Consider the following 22,506-nt stretch of genomic DNA (forward strand, 5'->3'; position numbering starts at 1 on the left):
GACTTGGGCCACATTAGGAGAGGAAAAGAAAAAAAAAAAAAGGAAGAAAGAAAGAAAGAAAAAATCCACCGCCAAGTCTTTCCAGGCGTGGAAAGGGCTGGAACTGCTGGGGTCATTTTATTTGATTTATTGGAATTAAAGTGGATCTTATTAACATTTTAATAAGGAGAATCTTTTTGCACTGGGCTGGAAGTGCTCGCCAGTCCCCGGTGCAATTCCATTCTCTGCAAAAGTGGAATCGGCTGGCGTTGCCCAGCCTGATTTGTGAGGCTGGGCCCCAACAGTCCAAAAAAGCAAACGGGCTGCCTCCTCCGAGGGGCTCGCTCTGTGCGAGGTGCTCGCCCTGTATCTGCCATGCAAAACGAGGGAGCTTTATGAAGGAATCCGTCTTGTAAAGCCATTGGTCCTGGTCATCAGCCTCTACCCAATGCTTTCGTGATGCTGCCGCTGATCTATTTGGGAAGTTGGCTGGCTGGTGAGGCAGAGCCTCTCCTCAAAGCCTGGCTCCCACGGAAAATATGCTCAGTGCAGCCAAGTGCATGAATGAAAACGCCGCCGGGCGCTTCTAGTCGGGCAAAATGCAGCCGAGAACTCCGCTCCTCCTGTGCGTTCTCCTGTCCCAGGTAGGGAAGAGGGGCTGCGGGGCACAACCCGCGCCCCGTTTCTGCATTCGGATCCTCTGGCGCGGGCAGGGCGAGGGGATTTTCGGGGGTCGGGGGACTCTGGGGCGCGGCAGCGAAGGAAGCCTGGGGCTCGAAGGGAGGTCATTCACAGCCCCGGGGATCCTAGGGGGCCCCTGTTTCTTACTCCTCCGGGCTGCCTGTGTGTGTGTGTGTGTGTGTGTGTGTGTGTGTGTGTGTGTACGTTTGGAGGAGGAGGCGAGAGCTCCCGAGTCCCCCTTTTTTTTTTTTTTTTTTTTTTTTTTTTTGCAATCAGGGGCGACATTCTCGCCTACATCAAGTGGGGTAACTTTGATTCGCCTCCTCCGGAGGCTCATGCATTGGAGAAAGACTCAGTTGGAGGCGACTCAAAGGAGTCGCGGTTCCCCCCCAGCGCGGCGCCGAGCTGGGAAGCAGGGCTCCCGGTCCGGATTGCCGGCTGCTGGGCTGGAGAGGCCGGCCTGGCATCGCCCACTTCCCCGGGCGCCCGGGCCCCCTCGCCCAGCCCCACGGCGCTCCGGAAGGCGCCTCCCGCCAGCCTAGCGCTGCAGCCCGGCTGCTGCTGTCGCTCAAAGGCTCTGGCTCTGGCCGAGCCCGCATCGGGGCTCTTTTCCTCCCGACCTCGGGCCCGGAGCGCGTCCCCCCGCCACACTCCCCCCGCCGGGACGCAGGCCCCAGCCCCCCGCGCCCCCTTTGTCCAGCCAGCTGTAGCTCCGGCTCCGAGCCCCGACTGCCGCCTCTGCTGTCTTCCCGGGCGGGCGCGGAGCGCAGAGAAAAGTTCAAGCCTTGCCCACCAGGGCTGCAGCTGCCTGTTAACCCTCGGAGCGCTGAGGCTGGAGGGAAGGGCCGGTGACCCGGGAGAGGGTGGGGGGTGGGGTGCGATGGAGACTTGGTTCTCTGGCAACCACCTCTGTATCTGGAAGATCTCGGGAAGTTTGTGTGCCGGAAAGCAGTACTCCGAGGAGGCCAGACCGAGGTGCTGGCGGCTGAGGGGCACGCCCAGCCCTGCTCTGGGGCCTGTGGTTTCTGAGAGCACTGTGACCCAGTCCCCCAAGGCCTCCCGGGAAGCCTATGGGGCTCGGGCTGGGCTGGCAGCCTACAAGTGGGTGGGTAAGATCAAGGCAGGGCCAGACAGAGGAGCGAAGGAGACAGGGAGTGTCTCTGGGTGCTAGGAATGGGTGTTGAGTTCCTGGCCAGGACTCCTGAGTGCCAAGGGAACAGGCACATGCGTGAGTGTGTGTGTGTGGTGGGGAGAGGGGGCTGGTGGGGAGGCAGCTAGGATCCGGGCAAGGGCTGGCTGGGATGTGGAGATGGAGGCAGCCTTCTAAGGGAGGCCACTGCTAGATCCATGCTGGGGCTAGACTTTGGACATGGGCCAGTGTCCCAGGAACACAGTGACCATGGAAATGAAGTAAAGTGGGGGCTAGCGGGTGGATGCCAGTGCCTGGGGGCAGGGTAAGGTGCCGGACTGCTGAGCCCCTCCCCCACTTAGGATTTCTGTCTTGCCTGGATACACAGCCCCCATTCAGGACTGCGCTGTTTGACTTCTCTAACACTGGGGCTTTGCTGGCTGAGTGTCTTGGGGGTCTCTGTAACCTTAAGTCCTGCCACAAATCCTATGTCTGGCCATGAATGAGTTTTCCAGACTTCTGGAGTCTGAGTGTCCCTGAGGCTGTACGCATGTATATCTATCCCCATTTAGTAGGGTGGTTCAGAGGACGCCTCTGATTTGGACAGATCCTCTCTGCCCTATGCTGGTCGTACCACCCTGGGCAAGTTGTTGACTATCTCTGAGCTTTCTGATTTTCCACTGTAAAATAATCTTATCACCTTCCTGGGATTGCCAGGTAGATTAATTGCATTCAACAGGATGTCCTAGATAATGCATTTATCATGAGGCTTGGCACACTGGGAACCATTAGCATCTGGGAGCACTTACCCCAGCCCTTCCCGGGGGACTTTACGGTCCTTTTCTCTCTCTCAGCATGCTTGGACCTCAGTTAGGATTCCAGGGCTTGCCAAAGTGACGCGTCCCTTTGAGCAAGGCGGACCGCATGGCAGCACCCAGCAATCTCGGTGCACGCGGGACTTCTCACTTGATACCTTTTGTAAAGCAACTGGTGTGTCTTCTCTCCTCGGGCCCAGATGGCACAGGTGGGTCTGAAGGCTGTCAGCTCACTCGGGTCCTTAGCATGGGGGCGCAGAGGTTCTACCGGGAACTGAATCGCCTCTTCTCTGAGGCTTATTTCTCTCTTAGATCGTCATGCATGATCAGAGCAAACGTCCACATTAGGACACTAATTGATATCCTGGTTGCAACAGCACCTAGCAAAGAAATCGTTTCGGTGCAGTTCACTTGATCGGCAAGAGATAGAAGTGCACACAGCTCTGTCTGTCATAGTGAGAAGTGGAGAAAGTCTTGGAGCTTTTGAGTCAACAGGCAAAACCAAAACTTTTTCAAGGCAGAGAGAAAACAGAGGAAAGGGAAAAACAATGTAATAAAGCAAATTAGTCACTTGGTCCTAAGTGGTGTTCAGGCAAGCATGTATGTGTTTTTCCACTGCAGTTGTAATACTCTGGGTCCGGCTTTGGAAGCCATCAATCTCTACGTTAATTGGCTGGTTGCTGTTTTAGGCATTTTGGAAGGGGGAGGAAGAATTCTAAACAACAATGGTTGGAAGCTGGCAAAGTCAAGGAACAGTCACCTCTCTTCTCCCCTGGGGTGTTTTGGGAAAGGCTGTCCCAGAAGTGGCCTCTGGCATTTAGCTATGATAAATAATGAATGCGGAACAGATTAAGGAGTCCCAACATAGAAATTACACTGTAAATATGATTCCCACCCCCCACCCCTCTTTGGGTATCGCTTGCAACTAGCCAAGAGTTCTAACAATGAATGAGTAATCCCCCAAGAATTAGGATTTTAGGGAGTGGTTCAGGTTTAGAGAGCAGTTACTTGGGAGTGACCAAAAATGTTCCACAGAATTCTGAGATGTTGATTTAAAATGGGGAGTTCTTTGTTGGGGTCAGAATCTTGATTTTCAGGACTTCAAATGAGAATCAGTGTTCTTTTTTTTAGTACCTCCGAAACATCATGTATTATATCTTAAGGGCAGTGTTGATTTGCAGATGGTTCTGATAAGGAGAAAATACGATGGGAGCGGCAGAGAGCACCCCCTGCCCTGGGATGGCTTCAACATGGGACAGCCTGGAAGATTTCAAAAGCACTGGGGCAACAGAGACATAAGTTGTGAAAAGAATCAAAGCGGCAGAGTTCACATGTCTGAACCATTTTTTTTTTTAGCAAGTCCCCAAAGAGATTTAATAAACGGCAAGGCTGAATATGTGATCTGGGGTTTATGTAATGCCACAGTCTATATTAAAAGCCCAACAGTCATCTTAGCTAATCTCTTCTGCTCTGCCTCCCTCCCTGCTCTCCTTTTCTATCTTTAGCCCTTGGGTTTTCCATTAAATAAAACCTATTTCCTTCTAGAAGTATCTCCTATGTGTGACAGTGGAATTGCCCAGCAAACCGATGTCCCCAGTAACAGTACACAGAGTATCAGCATCTGCACGGGAACGCGCACTCTCAGCCTGAGCGTCACTGTTTGGGTGAGAGTACAGCTAGGTTCTTGAGAATACCCTTCTCCCCTTCCCTCCTTCCAAAAAGACAGCTGCTTGGAGAGCCCAGTTAGTTTCTTTGAGGTAGAAGGGAAGGAAGATGGCAAACTCTGGGTTCCGTGACAGTCACATCAGCTACATAGCCACAGTGCTTCCTATTTCTTTCTGCCCGCGGAGGTCCATCTCTGTGTGTTTTGATCTTGTTTCAATACCTGTTGAAAAATTTCTCCAGAAGAGGGCTCCATTCACAGCATTACAAAATTCTGAATCTACAGCTTCTATATTTTAAAGCACTTCAGTGTAGTAGTAGTTCCATCAAAATCCACTTAGTCCCTCATTCCCAAGTATTTGCTCCACGCTCCCCCAGGGGGAAGTCCCGCCATTTTGCTCTGAGTATCTTCCGTCTTTTTTTCCTCCTTTATTCCCCATTGTAGCTGGTTCTTTTCTGTCTTATTCTGCAACTGTGTATCTGAGTCTTACTCTGTGTTTTACTCTGAGTAATAGAGCAGGGAATGTTTGAAAGACCTTTGTAGACAATGCCATATGAGATGGGGGGGAAGTTCTGAAATTTCCTGGCATTTGATTTCGTTTGGACCTGGTTTTACTCTTTAGGCAGCCAAAAGGCAGGCACAGCTCGCCTGTGAAAGGAGATAATCTTCCCCATTAGGTAACTGCCCCGAAGAATGAGTCATGAGCCTGATCCATCACCCTCCATCACCAGTTGAAAAGGAGAGGGAAATATGTCTGTCATCCGATTACAATAATCAGTTGGACAGAATCAAATCAAGTGACCAGTGGTTTTGGCATTGTTTCCATGTAGCTGTGGGCAAGGTGCCCACATGCCTAAGAGAGTCTGACCCTCTTGAAGGATGCTGCCAATACAGTCCCCTGCTGCCTGTCTCCTCTGTAGCTACCTAGGCATCCCAGGCCTGACTATGCCTCCTTGAGCAGACAGTGCAAATGATGATGGGCTAGACCGTAGAATCCCCTTCATTAGGCGCCAAGAAGTGACTTTATGCTGGGTTAGGGTAGAAAGCAATTTCCTTCTCTACTGAGAGAAGCAGCGAAGGGCAGGCTAGAGAGGAGAAATGACATTTCAGACTTGAAACACAGACTGAGCCAGGGCTCACGTTAGTGAGTGGGTCACCCTTTGACTTAGCAGGTTAAACGTTGACATATCTGCTTGGTGGGGCTAAAACTCATCCATCCCAATTCTGCAACTCTGGCTTCTGGGCAGAGGTGGTAAAGAAGCAGCCCCAGGCCAAATGTAGCTCATGGATGTATCTTATTTGGTAAAATGTTTTGAAAAGTGGCAAATTATAAATCTAAAAACAACAACAACAGGTTTCTTGCATTTCCTGAAATCTCAGAAGGTTGGGCACTCCTAGGGCTTCATTCCCACTTGGCCACATTTCGGTAGAGCAAAGAGGGCTTACTGGCCCCTCTAGGAAGGACATGGCTCTGTAAATTGCCACAGTCCCTACCAGTCCCCACTACTCATCCAACCAGCCATACTCCTCTTTACCCACTTGCCCCTTAACCATTTGTGCTGGGAACTTCTGCTTTCACAAATTTTGAGGCTTAATTAAATTGATACAGTCAAGTTTTTAGTGATAGGCTACTTGAAAAGGAAGGGACAAGCCTCTATCTGATCACTGTGCTTGAACTGGATTGAGACTTGCTTTGGAAGAACATGGTCGAGGGGATCCACATCTCCGTCCTGAGAGCACTGCTACTGCCGGGAGTGCCACTGGGTGACCAGGAGTGCCCAGAGCACTGAGACACCCAGATCATTATTCCATGAGTAATAGTTACACCCAGAGAAGTGACACATTGTAGCTTTGAGTACAGCCGACGTGGGTACACCAGAGGGTTGGTGCACCCCAAACATCGCAGTCACAGGACTCTAGGAGTACTGGATAATAGGTAGGCCCCAGTGCACTGTGCCACGTGTTCTACTGAGAGCGTCAGTACCCTTGGAGTACAGCGACAGTCTGGGCCTTGTCATTCCCTCAGTGTTGCGCACCAACAAAGTGAGTATCATCAGAACCTCACAATAACGTCTCGTCCTCAGCCCTGCAGGAGACTCCGGGAGCACTGAGTTAGCTCTCAGAGCGTTTACAACTTCAGGGTAGTGTTAGCTCCGTAGCTTTGTTGCCTGGAGTACTTTTATACACGGGACATTGTCACCTCTACCACCAACTGGAATTCGTGTGATGTTCTTACAACTGCTCTGAACAGTTAACACCCAGCATGGTCTTCACAGAGTGCTAATGCTAGAATTAATGCCCTCTGCTTCCACAAATACTAGATTAATCCGCCCACCCAGCCCCTACCAATAGGTAAGCCTCAGATCACTTGTTTTCCATAGCCTCAGATCCCAAAGATCAGGGTAAACATAATTACACACACATACCAGAAAAAAAAAAAAAAAAAGTGATTGCTTTTTCTCTGTCACTTGCCAACAGAAGTCAAATTCCTGAAAATTAGCATTAGCAATGGGCACGTTTTGACATGTCATGTCTCATTTCAAAGGCCCCAGCAAGCGTCACCCAATCTGTTCCAGAAGCACAAAGCCCCTGTGTCTCCCAGCTGAGTGTAGGCCGGGCTGGGGTGCAGGGCAGCAGCTGCTCAGCTGAGAGCAGCCCTGCCACATGCCTGGGCAGGGCCAGGAAATGAGCTCAGCCTCTGGAGGAGCCTGGGGACCCTGCAAGGAATGTGGCAGCTTCCATCCTTGCCTTATGCGGCCTCCAGGCCAAAGTCTCTTTCCTCTCAGGGTGGCAGGGAACGGCTTTTCCATGTGCTGTACGAGGTGGTACCTGCAAATGCCCAAACTTGAGCTTCTGTGGTCATCTTCCTGTCTACTAACATAGGACCTGCAGAAAGTGGCTGGACCCTAGCAGCAGAACCCAGAGCTGTCTCAGGCCACACAGGCTCTGCCTTCAAATGGCATAAGCTCTGGGCATCTGGGGTTGCAAACTGTGGCCTCTGGGCCAATTCTTGCCTGAAGCCTGTTTTTCTAAATAGTTTTATTGGACCATAGCCAGGCCCATTCATTTATATAATTATCTGTGGCTGAGCTTGTGCTGTAACAATAGGGTTGACACCATATGGCCCACAAAGCCTAAAATATTTACTATTTGGCCCTTTACAGAGAAAAGTTTGCTGACTCCTGCTCGGACTCAGAATTACAGCCAGAGGGGCTGCAGGAAATCTTCCCTAAGGGCAGGGGGGTGATAGAGAGATTCATTCATTAGGGTCTGTCCCTCCTAAGCCCCAAGCACTCAAGTAACTTAACTTCAGGGAGATTCACCTGGGGACTAAGTGGGGTCCGTCAATACCTGTGATGTCCGTGGAGGACCGACCACCTTCTCCGGTTACAGCTACTCGTGAGGCCGACCTAGTCTCTGCTCTCTCGGGAGCTCCGATCCTGAGAGAGCCCCTGGCAGGGGAGGTCACTGTCAGTTCAGGAATAATTCAAAACAGGGGAGTGCTATGAAAATGCAGTTGTGTGAGGTGTGCTGACTAGTGTGTTTTGCTCATCTGTGCCTTGTCTTTCTTCTCCATTGAAATAGAAGCTCCCTTAAAGCACATATTACTGTCCGACCGGTTTGCTCCTGCATCCCCAGGGCCTAGAAGAGTGCTGGTGTGTGGTAGGTCTTCAGCAAACAATGAATGAATGAATGAATGAACAAACAGACGAAAGAACAAATGAATATGGAAAGGCATCAGCTTCAGATGCAGGTCCTGGGAGCCTTCCTTCATAGCCTGATGCTTGAGCCGCAGTCTGGAGGAGTAGTGAGGCTTACTGACAACAGACCTGCAGAAGGTGTAGGCAGGGAAAAGCATTCCAGGAAGAAGGCCCAGCCTGGGGGAAGTGTCTGTGCAGGGAGAAATACTGCTTAGCGGAAGGAGGATGATCCCAGGAGCTGCTGAGTGGTGCCAGAGCCACTGCGGCTTTGGCTGCCCCCACAGGGATTTCGGTGTTTGTCTTGGAGCAATGGGCAGCCGTTGAAAGCAACAGGGGGAGGGTGTCCTGTGACAAGGTCAGGTTTCCATTTTGGAAAGGTCACCCTGGCTGCAGTTTAGCAGACGGACTGATGCTGGGTACGAGCAGAGGGGAGAGGCCAGTCCAGGCCCGAGATCATGGGAGTGGCAGTGCCGACCAGGGAAAGATGCTCCGCTCCGAGCATGCCACAGACATTTAGGGCAGAACCTGGCAGGGCTGGGAGATGTCAGAGCAAGGGCCAGGGAGGGGTTAAGGGGCAACCTTGAGTTCTGACTCTATCAACTGGCAGCTTCCTGCCAGTTGCCTGAATGAGGAACCCAGGTGTTCGATGTTATAAACAGGGCCTGAGGGCTGTTTCCATTGGGGTGTCAGCCGGGCTGCGGTAATGGCCCTCAGGAGAGGCGTCCCAGGCCCCAGCGACACTATTGCCCACAGAGCCAATGCGCGTTCGCATCTGGGATGGGCACCGTGGGGGCTTGGAAATGCCCTTGTCTGGAGAGACTGATGCGTAGCCTCTATAATTAACCAATCTCTGAGGCTTTTCATGCAAAAGATATTTGGGAGAAACATTGCCAAGCCCTTTAATCGTTTCTTGAACATTCAATCAGCAGCACTAGAAATATTTCTTACATGAAGCAAATAATGATCTACTACTTTCTGCAATCACTTTGCAAATGTTAACAAGTCCTCAATTCAGCATGTCGGATATGGCCTCGGCGACTCTTCGGTTTCCAGGTGGAGTAGCAGAACCTTCCCCACGGTGCCGCCGGGAAGTGGAATGCTGGTAAATGTTTAACAACCGGCTTCTCTTTAAAAAGAAGAAGTGGCACAGGCACGTTATCCTCAGAAGGCGAGGGGTGCTCAGGTGTCTGCATTTACTGAGGCGCGTAGAGAATTTATAGGTAAGCGACACTCACATAGAGACCTGTTCTCGTGGGGCTTGCCATCTTCCCAGGGCAGCCATTAAGAAACAAGAAAATATATTTTGTGGGGCGCCTGGGTGGCTCAGGCAGTCCTCACCCAGGACCCTGGGATGAGCCCACACTGGGATCCCTGCTCAGCAGGGAAGCTGCTTCTCCCTCTCCCTCTGCCCGCCACCACCACCCATGCTCTGTCTCTCTCTCAAATAAATAAATTAATAAAATCTTAAAAAAAAAAAAAAGAAAAAGAAAAGAAATAGCTGACATGATACGAACTTGGTAATTGTTACCATAGGAAACAACAGGGACTAAAGCAGCGCTGCGGGACGGAGGCTCCGCCCGCCTTCCCTCGAGTTCCTTCCCCTTTCCCTTCCACCCCCCACCCCTTCCATCCGTCTTTCCTCCTTTCTTCCCACGATTACGACACTCTACCCAGTGCCAAGAATGCTGCTGCCCTGGAATTCAGAGACGAATACATACCCGGGCCTGACTAGGGAAGGCGCTGGAGGTGAATGAGGGCCTGAGGTCCTCGAGGGCTCAGAGGAACAAGCATCGCAGGTGGCTTAGCACAGTTAGGGAGACTTCTGAGGCTTTAGCAAGTCAGTCTGAGCCCTGGCCATTTGCACGCTGCGTTTCCTCTTCTTTTTCCTCCGGTGTCTAAACGAGGAGAGAGAACACCTATACCTGCCCAGCAGGGTTTTGCTTAAATAAGCATACGCTGGGACTTCATCCATGATCGGCAAATGCTGGATGCTAAGGGAGCGTTGGTGGTATTCACTTCCACACGCTGCGCTCCAAGGGAACTTGTAGCTCTCAGGGACCAGGGAGGCCTCGGCCTTGATCATCTTTCTAACTCAGAAGGGAAAAAATGCTTGTGTATTTAAAATGCATGGACATTAAAAACAATAAAGCTTGCCCTCTGGGGAAGGATTTGCCCATTCTCATATTGGTGGCTCCCCAAAGATCCTTCCCCTGAGGATTTCATGCCTCATAAAATCACTTGATCAGGTGGGATCTCTTCTTCTAGATGTATCTTCTCAGCAACTGTTTCCCCAGAGGCTTTATCAGGGCAGTGCATGTGTGGGTGTACATGTCAGTACTATGAGCACTTACGATTCTGATTTAAAATGTATCAAAATACATGTAGCAAATGTACTGTACAATTTATTGCTATGTGCCACTTGCATACATCATGTCCAATCTTCATTGCAACCCTTAGGGACAACTGCTCTTATCTTCATTTTATACACCATGAAAAGAAGTTCAGAGTGGTTGAGTCATTTGCCTAAGGCCATCCAGCCACTAAGAACTGGGACCAGGGCTTGAACCCATTATTTCTGATTCCTGTGCATGAGCACATATTCCTCCATATTTCACTCATGTATAAAAGCTTCCCCCCCAAATGATGTAGGGATTTTCTCCTGTGATTGTTTTGTTTTCTGATTCTCCTGGAGTCAAAATGGCTCATGTTAGTCATCCCATTTTTGAATTCCTGGTGTCGAAACGTGGGCCTGGGACCTAGGTCTCCTGTCTGGCTTAATGGCTGCCAACTGGGGTAGCCCAGGGTTCTTTGCATTATCACCAAGTCCTTGTGTTCGACCAGGGGCAAATGACGCACCCATACCACATGCTTCCCCCAGCAAGAATGGCCAGCTTACTAAGACAGCCAGGCACGACTCACTTAGGGTGTGGCTCCTCCGCAGGGTCCAGCGCAGGTCTGTTCTCTAGGAGGAAATTTGCCGGCAGTCTCCTGCCTGCCGCTAAGCTCTAAGCCTGGATGGCATTCCTCCCCAGGTCCCAAAGAGTTCCACTGTATCCTGAGTGCTAATGTCTCCAATAACGTTTTCCTTAGTCCAGAGAAAATGAGAAATACACAGCCTGTCTTACCAAAAGAGTTTTCTTTTTTTCCTCCTCTTTTTAATTCAATTTAAGTGCCTTTAGTCAGGCTGGCCATTGAGTCCATGAACATTTGTTGAATGCCTTTCATGTGCCTGTCACTATCTTACCCCTGGCGACAGAGCAGAGCGGGGCGCGCTCACAGAGTCCCCTGTGCTGGATATCCCCTATGGTGGATATGCATACTCCCCCCCTGGACCCAGTCCTTACCGCTCCGCATGGTGGCTTCCCATGTCTGCCTTTCTCAGGACATTTGCACCTGTCCACCCCAATCTGCACATTTCTTGTCTCAGTCCTTCATTGAACAAATAGTGACTGATCGACCATGTATCTGAAGCATGGTGCTTTACACTGGGTGGGCAGCCGTGATCGTTGTCCTCATGGAGTCTACGTTTTAATGGGGGAGAAAGACAATAAACAGCAAAAATAAGGAAGTACAATAATTTTGGGTCATGATGGTGCCGTAAAACAATTAAAATGGGATAGGCAGTTGTTCTGAGTTTATCCACAGCCCTCTCTTGGGATAGAAAATTCACTGTTCTGACGCAATGACCTTTCTACTTTTTAGGGATGAAATGTCCTATTGTTTGTAAAAAGAAGTTAATGAACTAACTGCCTATCTCATTTTTGTCTTCTATTTATCAGGGTAAATAGAGTGGGGAAGTGTTGTTGGCAAAACTTTGTCTATTCTCTGTTTTGTTTTTCTTGAAATTTTGCTTTTGGGATTCTATAAATGTGGCAACCAATGATTTAAAGTGCAGGTAGGTAATCTTTTTCTGTAGAGAATAAATATATATCTGTGGGATAAATATATGTCTCTTTGCAGTTACTCAACACTATCACTGTAGCAAGAAAACAGCCACACGTAATTTGTGAACAAATAGGTTGGGTTTTGTTCCAATAAACCTTTATTTAGAAAAACAGGCAGAGCTGGATTTGGCCCTCGGGCTGTACTTTGTCAGCCTCGATCAAAACCATCAGCCACCTCACCAGTTGTTCAAATTGGGATAGGGTCAAGGCCAGAGAGCGGAACCAGACAAAGTTTTCTTTGGGCTGCCATTACCATGAGAATGTGGTACTTCTTTAGGAAGACAGTATCATGGGATTATTCCAGGTTAACCTTGATCAAGGTAAAGATTAAGGAACATAATTCTGAGACAACTACTAAAATATATAATTTAGCTTTTATAGTAATTATCCGTACTACAATTTTTAAGGCTCCCTTGCCACCCAAAGGTGTATTGGTGTTAAACACTGTACCTTAGGCTATATTCCTCCAAACAGTGTTGGGGATATAGGCTTGGAGGCAGGGAGCTAATCTGAGAGACGATTCTAAGACACAGAAATGAGTAACAAGAAAGAAGGAAAGCCAGCAAAGAGCGTGTCATTGAGCTGGTCACGGTCATGGGCGGCTGGGGCTCATTACCGCTCCGGCCCCTAACAGTATAAAACTTGCTTCTGAAGAGGCCCTTTGCGGGATAGGACACTGAGATGTGTGTCCGCTGGGCCCATCTTCCATTGGTCGAGGGTGGCCCCTGGCACCATTAATTTCTCTGTGCTTCCCTGATGAACCTTTGCAGCTCTGGAGGAATCACCATGGATTTGGGAAAGTCCTGAGCAGAAAAATGGAGAGCAGTGACAGGTGCTTGGGCTGGCGGTATATGCCCTGCATAGTTTAGAAGACATTCCAGTTGCCTCTGTTATCTGTTACTGAAAACTTTCTCAGTAGATCTTATCTTAAAGGAAAGGGTTATGGTTGTGTTTTTGTTTGTTTGTTTGTTTGTTTGTTTTAAACCCGATGAGTTTGGTTTGGCACCTACCTGCAGATACTCTCTTTCCCACTAGATGGTACCAGTATGCCAAAGCCCTGGAATGCTACTGTTGGGCCTCATCTTTGACATGGATGTATTCCCACTACTTACAAACAATTAAGGAAGGAGCCGGTTGAGGTTGGAGGAGCAGATTGCGGGTGTTTGGGGGATGTGAGATGGTAAAATTGGAGGTTGTCTCAATAGTTACCCTCATTCAGTCGCTCACCAACAAATCTTACCCCCCACTGAGTTCTCAACACTCTTCTCGGCATTGGGAATACAGATACAAGCAATGTACCCAAAGTCCCTAACCTGGCGAGCTTCTGGACTGGTTGGGGCAGAGACAGTACAAACAAACAGGCACAAATGTGTGTCTTGTGATGAGTTGTGTGGAAAGCAGTCCTTCTGGTATCTATCTGCCTGTCTTGTCAACTAATATATGGCAAGAGATTATTTCCATCTGTTTATTAAACCCCATTCTGCCACTCACCTACCTCTTGTGATGATGCTTTTATGGCTTATTTTCACAATGAGACTGTGAGCTTGTTGTGCTCGGCGAATGGGTGTTGACCAACTGGAACCCACTGAAGCCCACCTCAGCCAACGACTTGTTGGTTGTTTCAGTTAGTTTGGAATCATTCTGAATTGCTACTGTTGTCGACACACAATAGAGTTGCATTTTACTCAGGGGTTAGATTATAAAGTCAAGGTTGAAGACAAACACAGAGTTATCATTAACCTTGAAATATCTTAAGTTGCCCATTAAATTGCCATGTGTGTGGTTTTGCATACGCATCCCTGTACTGTAATCAATATGTGACAACGTATAATGCATGCTGTAATGGACAGTGCATAATAAAGACTATAGGGAGATATAATTTTGCAGAATTTAATTGCAGTATTTAAATTGTTCTTTTTCCTTCTCTTTTTGCTGGAAGAGCTGGATTTCCATTAGTTAAATGTGCATATGATAGGACTTTACTGTATTCATTCAAGCTGGGGTTTCTTAATCATATAATCCCCACCAGGCTGTGTGCTGGGGAGGACAAGAGCTGTGTTCTTTGTGCTCTGTTCATCTTTTGGGTTCCCACCACCAGCCACATGCTTTGGGACAGAGGAACAGCATACAGGTAATAATAGTAGTACCGGAGATTAACATTTAAGTAGTGCTTACTGTGAACTAGGCCCTGTGTGAGTTCTTTAGATGTACTAATTAGTATTTTAATCCTTCTGAAGATTCTATGGTGTATCTACTATGATTTTAATTCCATTCCACAGATGGAGAAATTCCAGGAGAACTGGATAAAGGTCACACAGATTTTGAGCTCTGGGGCTGAGATTCAAACTTGAGCAGTCTCAAAGGCCACAGGTTGTATGATTCCATGAAATGGAAAGAATTGTCCAGAACAAGCAAATCCATAGTGACAGAAAGTAGAGTATTGATTGGCTACGGTCCTGGGTGGGAGGAGTGGGGAATGGAGAGTGACTGCTAATGGGCATGGGATTTCTTTTTGGGAGTGATGGAAATGTTCTGGAATGAGACAGTGATAATAGTGGCACAGTGTGTGAATATACTAAAAACCAGAGAATTGCATACTTTAACAGGGTGAACCTTATAGTATGTGGCTGTTGTCTCAACAGAGCTGTTATTCAACAGAAAAGCAAGCCAACCTAAGCTTGCTAAGGTCCAACCTCAGGGCTCTTGTGGCCATCCCGAGCCCTCCTACAGGCACTCAGTAAGTGCTAGTGGCTTTCTACTCTCTTGCCTTACACTAACCCGACTATTCCTCAGAAGGGCCCTATCATTCAACCTCATTTCAGTGATCAGAAAACCAAGGCAGGTGTATACGGAGGAACTTGGGACTGGCAAATGACCTAGGCAGTTCTGGGCCTGAAGCATAATAGTTTTCACATATTTTTTTAAATTATTATTAAATGAGTCCATTTTTTTTTATTATGTTCCTTTAGCCAACATATGGTATGTCATTTTTTTGTTTTTAAAATTAATTCTAATGATGAAATAATATATAAATACATTTTCCTTTTTAAAATTAGAATATTTATATATAAAGCCAGTCCCTCCTGACTGTCATTAGTTTTTGAGGTAGTTTTTTCAATGATTCATTAGTTGCATGTAACACCCAACGCTCATCACATCATGTGCCCTCCTTAATACCCACTACCAGGTCACTTCATTCCCCTACCCTCCCGTTTTTGTTTTTTTTTTTTAATTTCATACATTTTATTAATTAAAAGCAACACTAGTGGACTAGAGCTATAGGTTTTTTCATCATCTATTCATCTATTTCATCATTTCATCTATTTCCTCAGAAATAAGGCAGTGGTTCTTCACTTTTCTTTTACAGGTTTGCAAAGTGGATTAAGATCCTTCTTTGCTCACTGGTTATTATTCTCCTCTGGCCCAGATGGGTCTGGTGTAGGGTATTGGCACCAAGGCCCAGAGACCACAGGGTCATAGTGTGTGTTAGAAGGCGTGTTAGTGTGTGGTTGACTTCTAAAACTAGTAAGCTTACATGGCTCAGGACCTGGGAGAGAAGGAAGTGGAAGAGGGGGAGAGAACTCTTTGATACACTAATTGTCCCTGTACTCAAGTTGATACCAGATTGCTGAAAGGATTTATCCAAACTAACCAGAATGTTTGGCACCCCTTGGCTGGTTCAGATGAAGACTTCATGGCCTGGCAATGAAGAGGAATCTGAGGTCTAAGGCAGGGAAGGGAGCTTTTTGCTCTTACACTTGGCCCTTGGCACCTCCAAATCAAGGCCCCCACCCCCACCAGAAACACTCCCCCTTCAGCACCTGCTTCCCCCACCAGACATCTTTTGATTCCCAAGCTCTGTAAACATGAGATTTATTCCTCTGTGCCTTCACTCTTGTGTTGATGATTTGTTCTTGTCTTTCATGTTTAAAATGCAGAGTGATGAAGCCTTTAGCCAAGCACAGCACAGCAGGAAGGGGCAGCAGGGCTTGCCCCTGGATCCGGCCCCAGGATGCCTGTTTATGGTGCTGGAGGGTGAGGATTTATAAAGACAAAGCTGAGGGACTATAAATATCTTCCTGGGTCTCCAGTCTGGAAGAGCAGCTGCAACATGAGCTGGGGCAGGAGCTAGGACTGAAAGCAGTCTGGCTCCCCAGGTGGCTGGCCTCGGGGTAGCAAAGAGTGCTGGGCCACCTAGATTCGTAAAGCCCTCCCAGGTAGCAACAGGTGATTACACAAAGCCACATGAGTGTATGATTTTTCCAACACGTTTTGCAAAGTATATTCTGAAGGGGTACTGGTTCCATGAGATGTTAATAAAGGTTCTAGAAAAAAATAGGTTGTGTTAGCTCATATTTTGGGAAACCCTGGACTTACCCATAGAAATGAAGCAGGTTGTGTTTTGTTTTTCACAACTGAATGTCTCTGAGACTTTATTGTGCATTTGAGTTTCAAAGAGGGGCTCCCCAAGGCTACATTCCCAATGCTCTTCCTAAATTCCCAGGGCTAAGGGAGCTCTTGCATGGAGTGAATCATGAGATGGAGACGCACAGGATAAATGTGGGAATAAGCTGTGGACCCTGGCGTCTCAGAATTTGGGCCTTCACCATCAGGACCATCAGTGTCCGCATCACTTGGGAGCTTATTAGGAAGGCAGTTATCCACCCAGCATCGACCAAATCAGAGCTTCTGGGGTAGACCCAGCCATCCATGTCTTCACACACCTGCCTTCTAGGGGGTTCCGATGCTCCCTCCACTTTGAAACCTGCTTCTCCGTTGAGCTGTGGGGGAAAGAGAGACCTTTCTGGTGGTGTTCTGGGTGAAGGAGGGAAACATATGTTGGGGCAGGAACTATGCTCCCCTGAAGAAACACAGGAGTGGAGGCCAAAAGGTTCTGCTCTATCCCATTTATGGTCACAGCTCTTACTTCTGGGAGACGCTGAGCTGTGTTCACAGGATGCCTTCAGTGAGAGCTGTGGTCTACATAGGTAGACCGGAAGACCTGGGGTGGTGAGAGAGGCAGCATTTGGGAAGTTTGTCTAGGGGAGGCAAACCTCATCTTGGGTTTTTAATCTGAGACTTTTTAAGGAAAAGAAAGATTAACAAGGGAACAACCAGCTTATTACTATATATACCTCATGTGTACATGGTAGATATCCAGGGAAAAAATGAGAAACTCTCAGAAGTGGCTTAGAACTCCAGTTTAAATACCGTCTTAAGCTAAAGATAAGAGAAAGGAAGGTATGGGGAGGCCAGTGAGGGTGTAACAGGATTGAAAACATGAATGAGATTTGTTATGTAGGTTTGAGCCAGTGTCCTCTCCATTGGTATGGATCTGATGTTGTCTGCAGGGAATAATATCTCTCCTTCTTGGTAAAGGGGAGGAGGGACACCTTTATACGTATATTCAGGTCTTGTTTATAGGCAAATAGGAAGAGGCAGTAATGTTTTCTTGCACCTGCTTTTTCTCAGCTGCCTTCAGCTCAAAATAATCCTTCTGACAAAATGGCATGTTTAGTGTGGCATATTCTGCTATATTTCATCTGACTTAGCAGCCGCCCCTTTGATTTTATATGCATGTGTGTATGTGTATATATGTACAGGCAATGCATATACATACACACCCACATGCACATACACACAGATGTATACGCATATAGCACATGCACACACCTATAATAGATATATGTGTATATGCCCATATATAACATATACATATAAACACATGTGTATGTTCTGTATGTACATATGATACCTACCGAGCCCTAGTCGCAATTGGCACCGACTAAATTCTAGGCTCTATTCTTTGAACTAAGGTTTCCAGGGTGAACCAGGCAGATGCAGAGGCTGCAGCTGCTGAAACTGTGGGGACTACTGACCCCAGAGAAGAATGACAAACAGTGACCTTGCTGGGTCTTTGAGAAGAGCTGGTTCCATAGCCCTTGGGTTTTGAAGTGCATCCAGAATAATTCTTTGTGTGCCATTATGAGTCTTTGCTGATCTTGCCAATATTGCCCATGATTCTTTCTTGGGAAATATAGTCTAAACTGGTGGTTCTCAAATGGGGGCAGTTGGGCCTCTCAGGGGTCATATGGTAATATCTAGAGACATGTTTGCTTGTCACAAGTGGGGGAGAAGGAGCTATTGGCATTTGGTAGGTAGAGGCCAGGGATGCTGTTCAACATCCTACAGTACACAGGACAGCCCCCAAATGTTTGGGACATTTGTCCCAAACCAAATGTCAGTGGAGTAAGTGTGAGGACACCAGGTCTCACTGCCGAGCTTCGAGCTCACCCAGCACAGACAGGAATGACTGTCTCTACCCCATCCCATTCTAGAAGCCACAATCCAAAGTTGGCTCTGTGAAAAAAGAATGAGTAGCAGGTTACTATCCGCGTATAATTTTTCAGAAGGTAAAACCGTGACTCTCTGGTAAACACAAACATTAATTCATTAACTTATGAGGAAACTCATAAGATGCTATGATGGTTTCAAAGGGCATTTAAGAAGCTAAGGGTATTTCTGAGCAATTTGACAAAGAAATATTAGGATGAGATTCCTGAGTTAGGAAACAAAACACAGTTAATGTGGACATGCCTAAACCTTGGGGGTTATCTGTTCCATTAGACAAATTATTTTTGTTTCTACTGGACAGAAATTGGCAAGTAATTGGGAAGTTCACTAAGTCTGGGGAGTGCCTTCAAACAACAAGATGAACTATGCACATGCCCCTAGACATCTGCCGGTGACCTTTGTCCCTGAGTGATATCCAGAGTGTTTCCATCAGTCATTTTGGCCATGTTTACAAGCTTTGGGTAATGTTTTTCTGATTCCTTACACCTGATTTTTAATTTACTAGTGCTGCCTGACCTGACATGGTCTGGGAAATGCGGGGCAAAGAAATGAAAGAGTCAGCTGAGGTCCAGGAGGCGGTGGGAGGAGGAATTCTGTAGGCCCAGTTGTTTATGCAGATGCCATCTGCTAACTATCTTTGATTAAGCATGTGCTGTGCTACATGCTTTCATTCAATCTTAGTAGATGGGACTGACCATCGTCCACATGTACTGATGAGGAAACTGAGTCCGAGGGAGAGTCAGGATGTCAGTAGAAGATACAGGCAGAGTAAGGTGAAAATGGTGTGGGATCAAGACCAAAGCGGGTAGAAATAGAGAAGGAAGGGGCGGGTGTGACACGCTGGAGGGAAGCACGAGTTCAATTTGAGGCAAAAGTACTCCTAGCATATTCGAGGGAACCAGGAGGCTGTTCTGGGTGACAATAAATGTGAACACATTGTGAAACTGGATCAGGGCTACAGAGATGGCAGCTATTAATAGTATCAGTGTTATTTTAGCCAAAGGATCTCACTACTGCTACAGGGCAGCGCCTGGCAGTAACCCATGGTGGTTAGGAGCCCAGACCTTGGGGGAAGCTGGAATTGGTTTGGACTTCAGCTCTGCCCCTGGAGGTGTGTGTGGCCATGGGCAAGTGGCTTAACATCTCTGTGCCTCAGCTTTCAGATCTATGAAATGAAGGTCATGACGTCTACCTGATAGAGCAGCCAGGGGGATTCCCGTCGACCCTGTAAAATCCTGGCTGAGCAAATGATAAACCCTTGGGAAATGGCAGTTGGTTCTTTGAGGAGGTGAATAGACAGGATTTAGCAGATGATGGTTGTTAGCCATTTGTCTGTAAGTATCACAGTCTGTCTTAGTTCCCCCAAAAGCAGATTCTGAAAGGATTTGAGTGCAGTTAATTCATCTGGGAGGTGATCCAGGGAAAGCTGTGGGGGGTGGGGACATGAAGCAGGGAAGGGAGGGTGGCCACGTGAAGTGTCTTTTATTCAGCCCGTTGCTGCTGTGGCTGCTTGGACCTAATTCCCCTTGGGATCCTTGGGAGCCAGTGCAGGACACATCAGAGTTGTCCCACCTGAGGGACATGGGAGCTCCAACTCTATGCCACAAATCTGGGTGGGCATTGTTTTGGGCTGTTCCGTGTGGCATTGATTTTAAGCACTACTGGACTTCTGGGTATGGACTCTGGCCCCAGAGAAAGCCATCAGCAAAGAGGTGTGGAGTTTTTCAGCTGGAAATGGGGCCAGCCCTTTAACGGAAAGGCCAGACGGATATGGGCTTGGGGGGTAGGTGGGAAGCTCTTAGCATCCGCTCTAGGCAGGATCCAAGGGCATAAAAACAGTGATGCCCTTTGGGCCAGGAATCTACCTCTGAGAAGTTAAAGAAACAGAGCTAGGCATACAAAAAGACACATAGAAATACTTTCCTGCATTATAGGTGATTGCCTGAATTGAGGACGATAACAATAATCAACATGTGTGGAATATTTGCCATGCGCCTGACTCTCCTAAGTGCTCAACAAATGAGCTAAATTCTAGCGAGTGGAAACTGGCTAAGTGGCTGGGTGGAATATTGCACAGGCTGTGAGGAGGGCATTTTATGAAGACAGCAATGGCGTGGAGAAATCGCCTACTGAGAAGTGATACAGAGCAGGAGACTCTGTGTGGAATAGGATCCTACAAGCAGAAAAAGTCTCTATGTATGAGAAAGGGGGGTTATCAAATCCTAACTGTGGTTTTGTCTGTGTCATGGGTTTGTGAGTGATTTTTCTCCCTCTAGTGAACGAATCTCCATTGATGTGCCTGTATTACGCTTACAAAAAAAATACAGTAAATACAAAAAAGTGAAAGAAAGGAAGAAAACTTCTAAAAAATAGGTTTCCAGGAAGGGAATGGAAAATCCAAAAGAGGTCCAGCAGAGGCTTCAAGGAAGGGAATGGAAAACGATATTTCAGAAAAATTCACCTGTGGGTGGAAGATGGATTGGACTGGGGAAAACCCAAGGTAAGAAATTAGTTCAGCTTGTGAGCAAACAAAGGTCACAGGGAGTATATGGGAAGGAAAGGGCCAGTGTTGAAGGTTTGGTGGTTAATGGGATGATGGGGAAGAAAGGGAGAAATGCCAGAAACAACCCCAAGATTTTTCTTTAAGAGTGCTTTAAGAAAGATTCTGAATGATAAAGAGATTATTCTGACATTATTTCCCTGCTTATACTTGCACTGCATGGTGTGTGATAATAATCATTTTGAGTATATCTCACTATTAAAACATAAAGCAATTTCTTTTTTTTTAAGATGTCATTTATATATTTGGAAGAAAGAGTGAGAGTGAGAGAGAGAAGGAGCCAGGAGAGGGGAAGAAGGAGACGGAGTAGGAGATGCCCTGCCGAGCAGGAAGCCCTAAAACATAATGCAATTTCATCTGAAAAAGAAACTTAGCAATGGAACAACAAACATATATTGAGCACCTTTTTGAGATCTACTTCTGTCTACTGTCTCATCTAAACCTAACAACAATCTTATTAGCTATGTTCTTAGTATTTCTGTTTAACAAGTGGCATAAGTGTTGATCAGAGAAGTAAAGGTACTTATCCAAGGTCACAAAGAATCTGAGTTCAGATCATTGTTAAGTGAACTGTATGTCTGTATGCATATATGGATGGATGGATGGATGATGGATGGGTGGATGGATGATGGATGGGTGGATGGATGGATGGATGATGGATGGGTGGATGCATGGGTGGATGGATGGATGGATGGATGGGTGGATGGATTGGTAACCATGGAAGGGGAAAATGTAGGGTACTATAATGTCAAAATAGAAGAGAGGGCATTTCAAGAAGGAAGTGGCAGTTACCTTAGAAGGTAAGGAAGGAAGGAGAACGCACTAGATTCTACAAGAAGAAGGTGTCGTCACTAGTTCTTTTTATGGGGGTCATTGTGGTCAAGTAATCAAAGTTGCATGGGAGAGCTGAGGGTCTAGGACATTGTGAATCTATGAAATGCTGGATACACCAGGGAGGAGCTCAAAAACAGGTATAGATGCGACAATAGGAAAGGGGGTGATGTAAGAGAACAAATGGGTTAAGGACAAGGACACCAGACTACCTGGGCTTGACTCTCAAGCCCACTGCCGTATGACCTTAGCAAACCCCATAACTCCGTTTGCTTCAGTCTCCTCATTTTGTAAAAGGGGAAGGATAGTAGTAACCCCCATCTCACGGGCTCCTTAGGAGGATGAACTAAAGCATGTAACATTCTTCCCACCGTGTCCAGCACACTATAAATCCAAACCAGGCAGGGATCCCGATGCCTTAATGGTCACAATAAATGCCATTTCCTGGGAAACAACCGCAAGCTACAGATCAAGAAACCGAGATTCATCCGCTTAAAGAATGTGCCCCAAGGAAATAAACCTGGAGCCCCAGCATTGCACTGCCCAGGACAGCAAGAGGTCAGCTCTCCGTTCCTCTAGGAGAAAATAGATTTGCTGCAAGATCCTATGCCATATGCACTTCTTTTTAAGTTGGAAATGAACCTTCTGCAATTTATAATGAGGCTTACTGAGGAGCACTTTCCCGTAGTTCTTTTTGACCAAACCGTTCCTAAACAGAGGCTGCTCATTAAAGCAAAGTTAGAGGAGTTTTGGAGGCATGGGAGACTCGCTGGGAGAGGAAAGTGGTGAAGCACTTGGAAGATTCGGGGGGCGGATGAAGATCCGTCAGACCCCAGCAAGCACCGTGAA

The 22,506-nt window shown here is 47.3% G+C and overlaps 1 protein-coding gene across 1 annotated transcript in view; it reads left to right on the forward strand.

The window, feature by feature from the left end:
- Positions 1-323: 323 nt before the first annotated feature.
- The window catches only part of CDH13 (cadherin 13), a 987,824-nt gene continuing 965,641 nt past the window's right edge, over positions 324-22,506 (forward strand). Inside the window, exon 1 of the mRNA XM_059382150.1 lies at positions 324-623. Within this exon, the coding sequence (XP_059238133.1) occupies positions 579-623 (45 nt within the window). The 5' untranslated portion in view covers positions 324-578. The remainder of the gene's footprint in view (positions 624-22,506) is intronic.

Source organism: Mustela nigripes, chromosome 17 (assembly GCF_022355385.1).
Source record: "Mustela nigripes isolate SB6536 chromosome 17, MUSNIG.SB6536, whole genome shotgun sequence".
Taxonomy (NCBI): Eukaryota; Metazoa; Chordata; class Mammalia; order Carnivora; family Mustelidae; genus Mustela; species Mustela nigripes.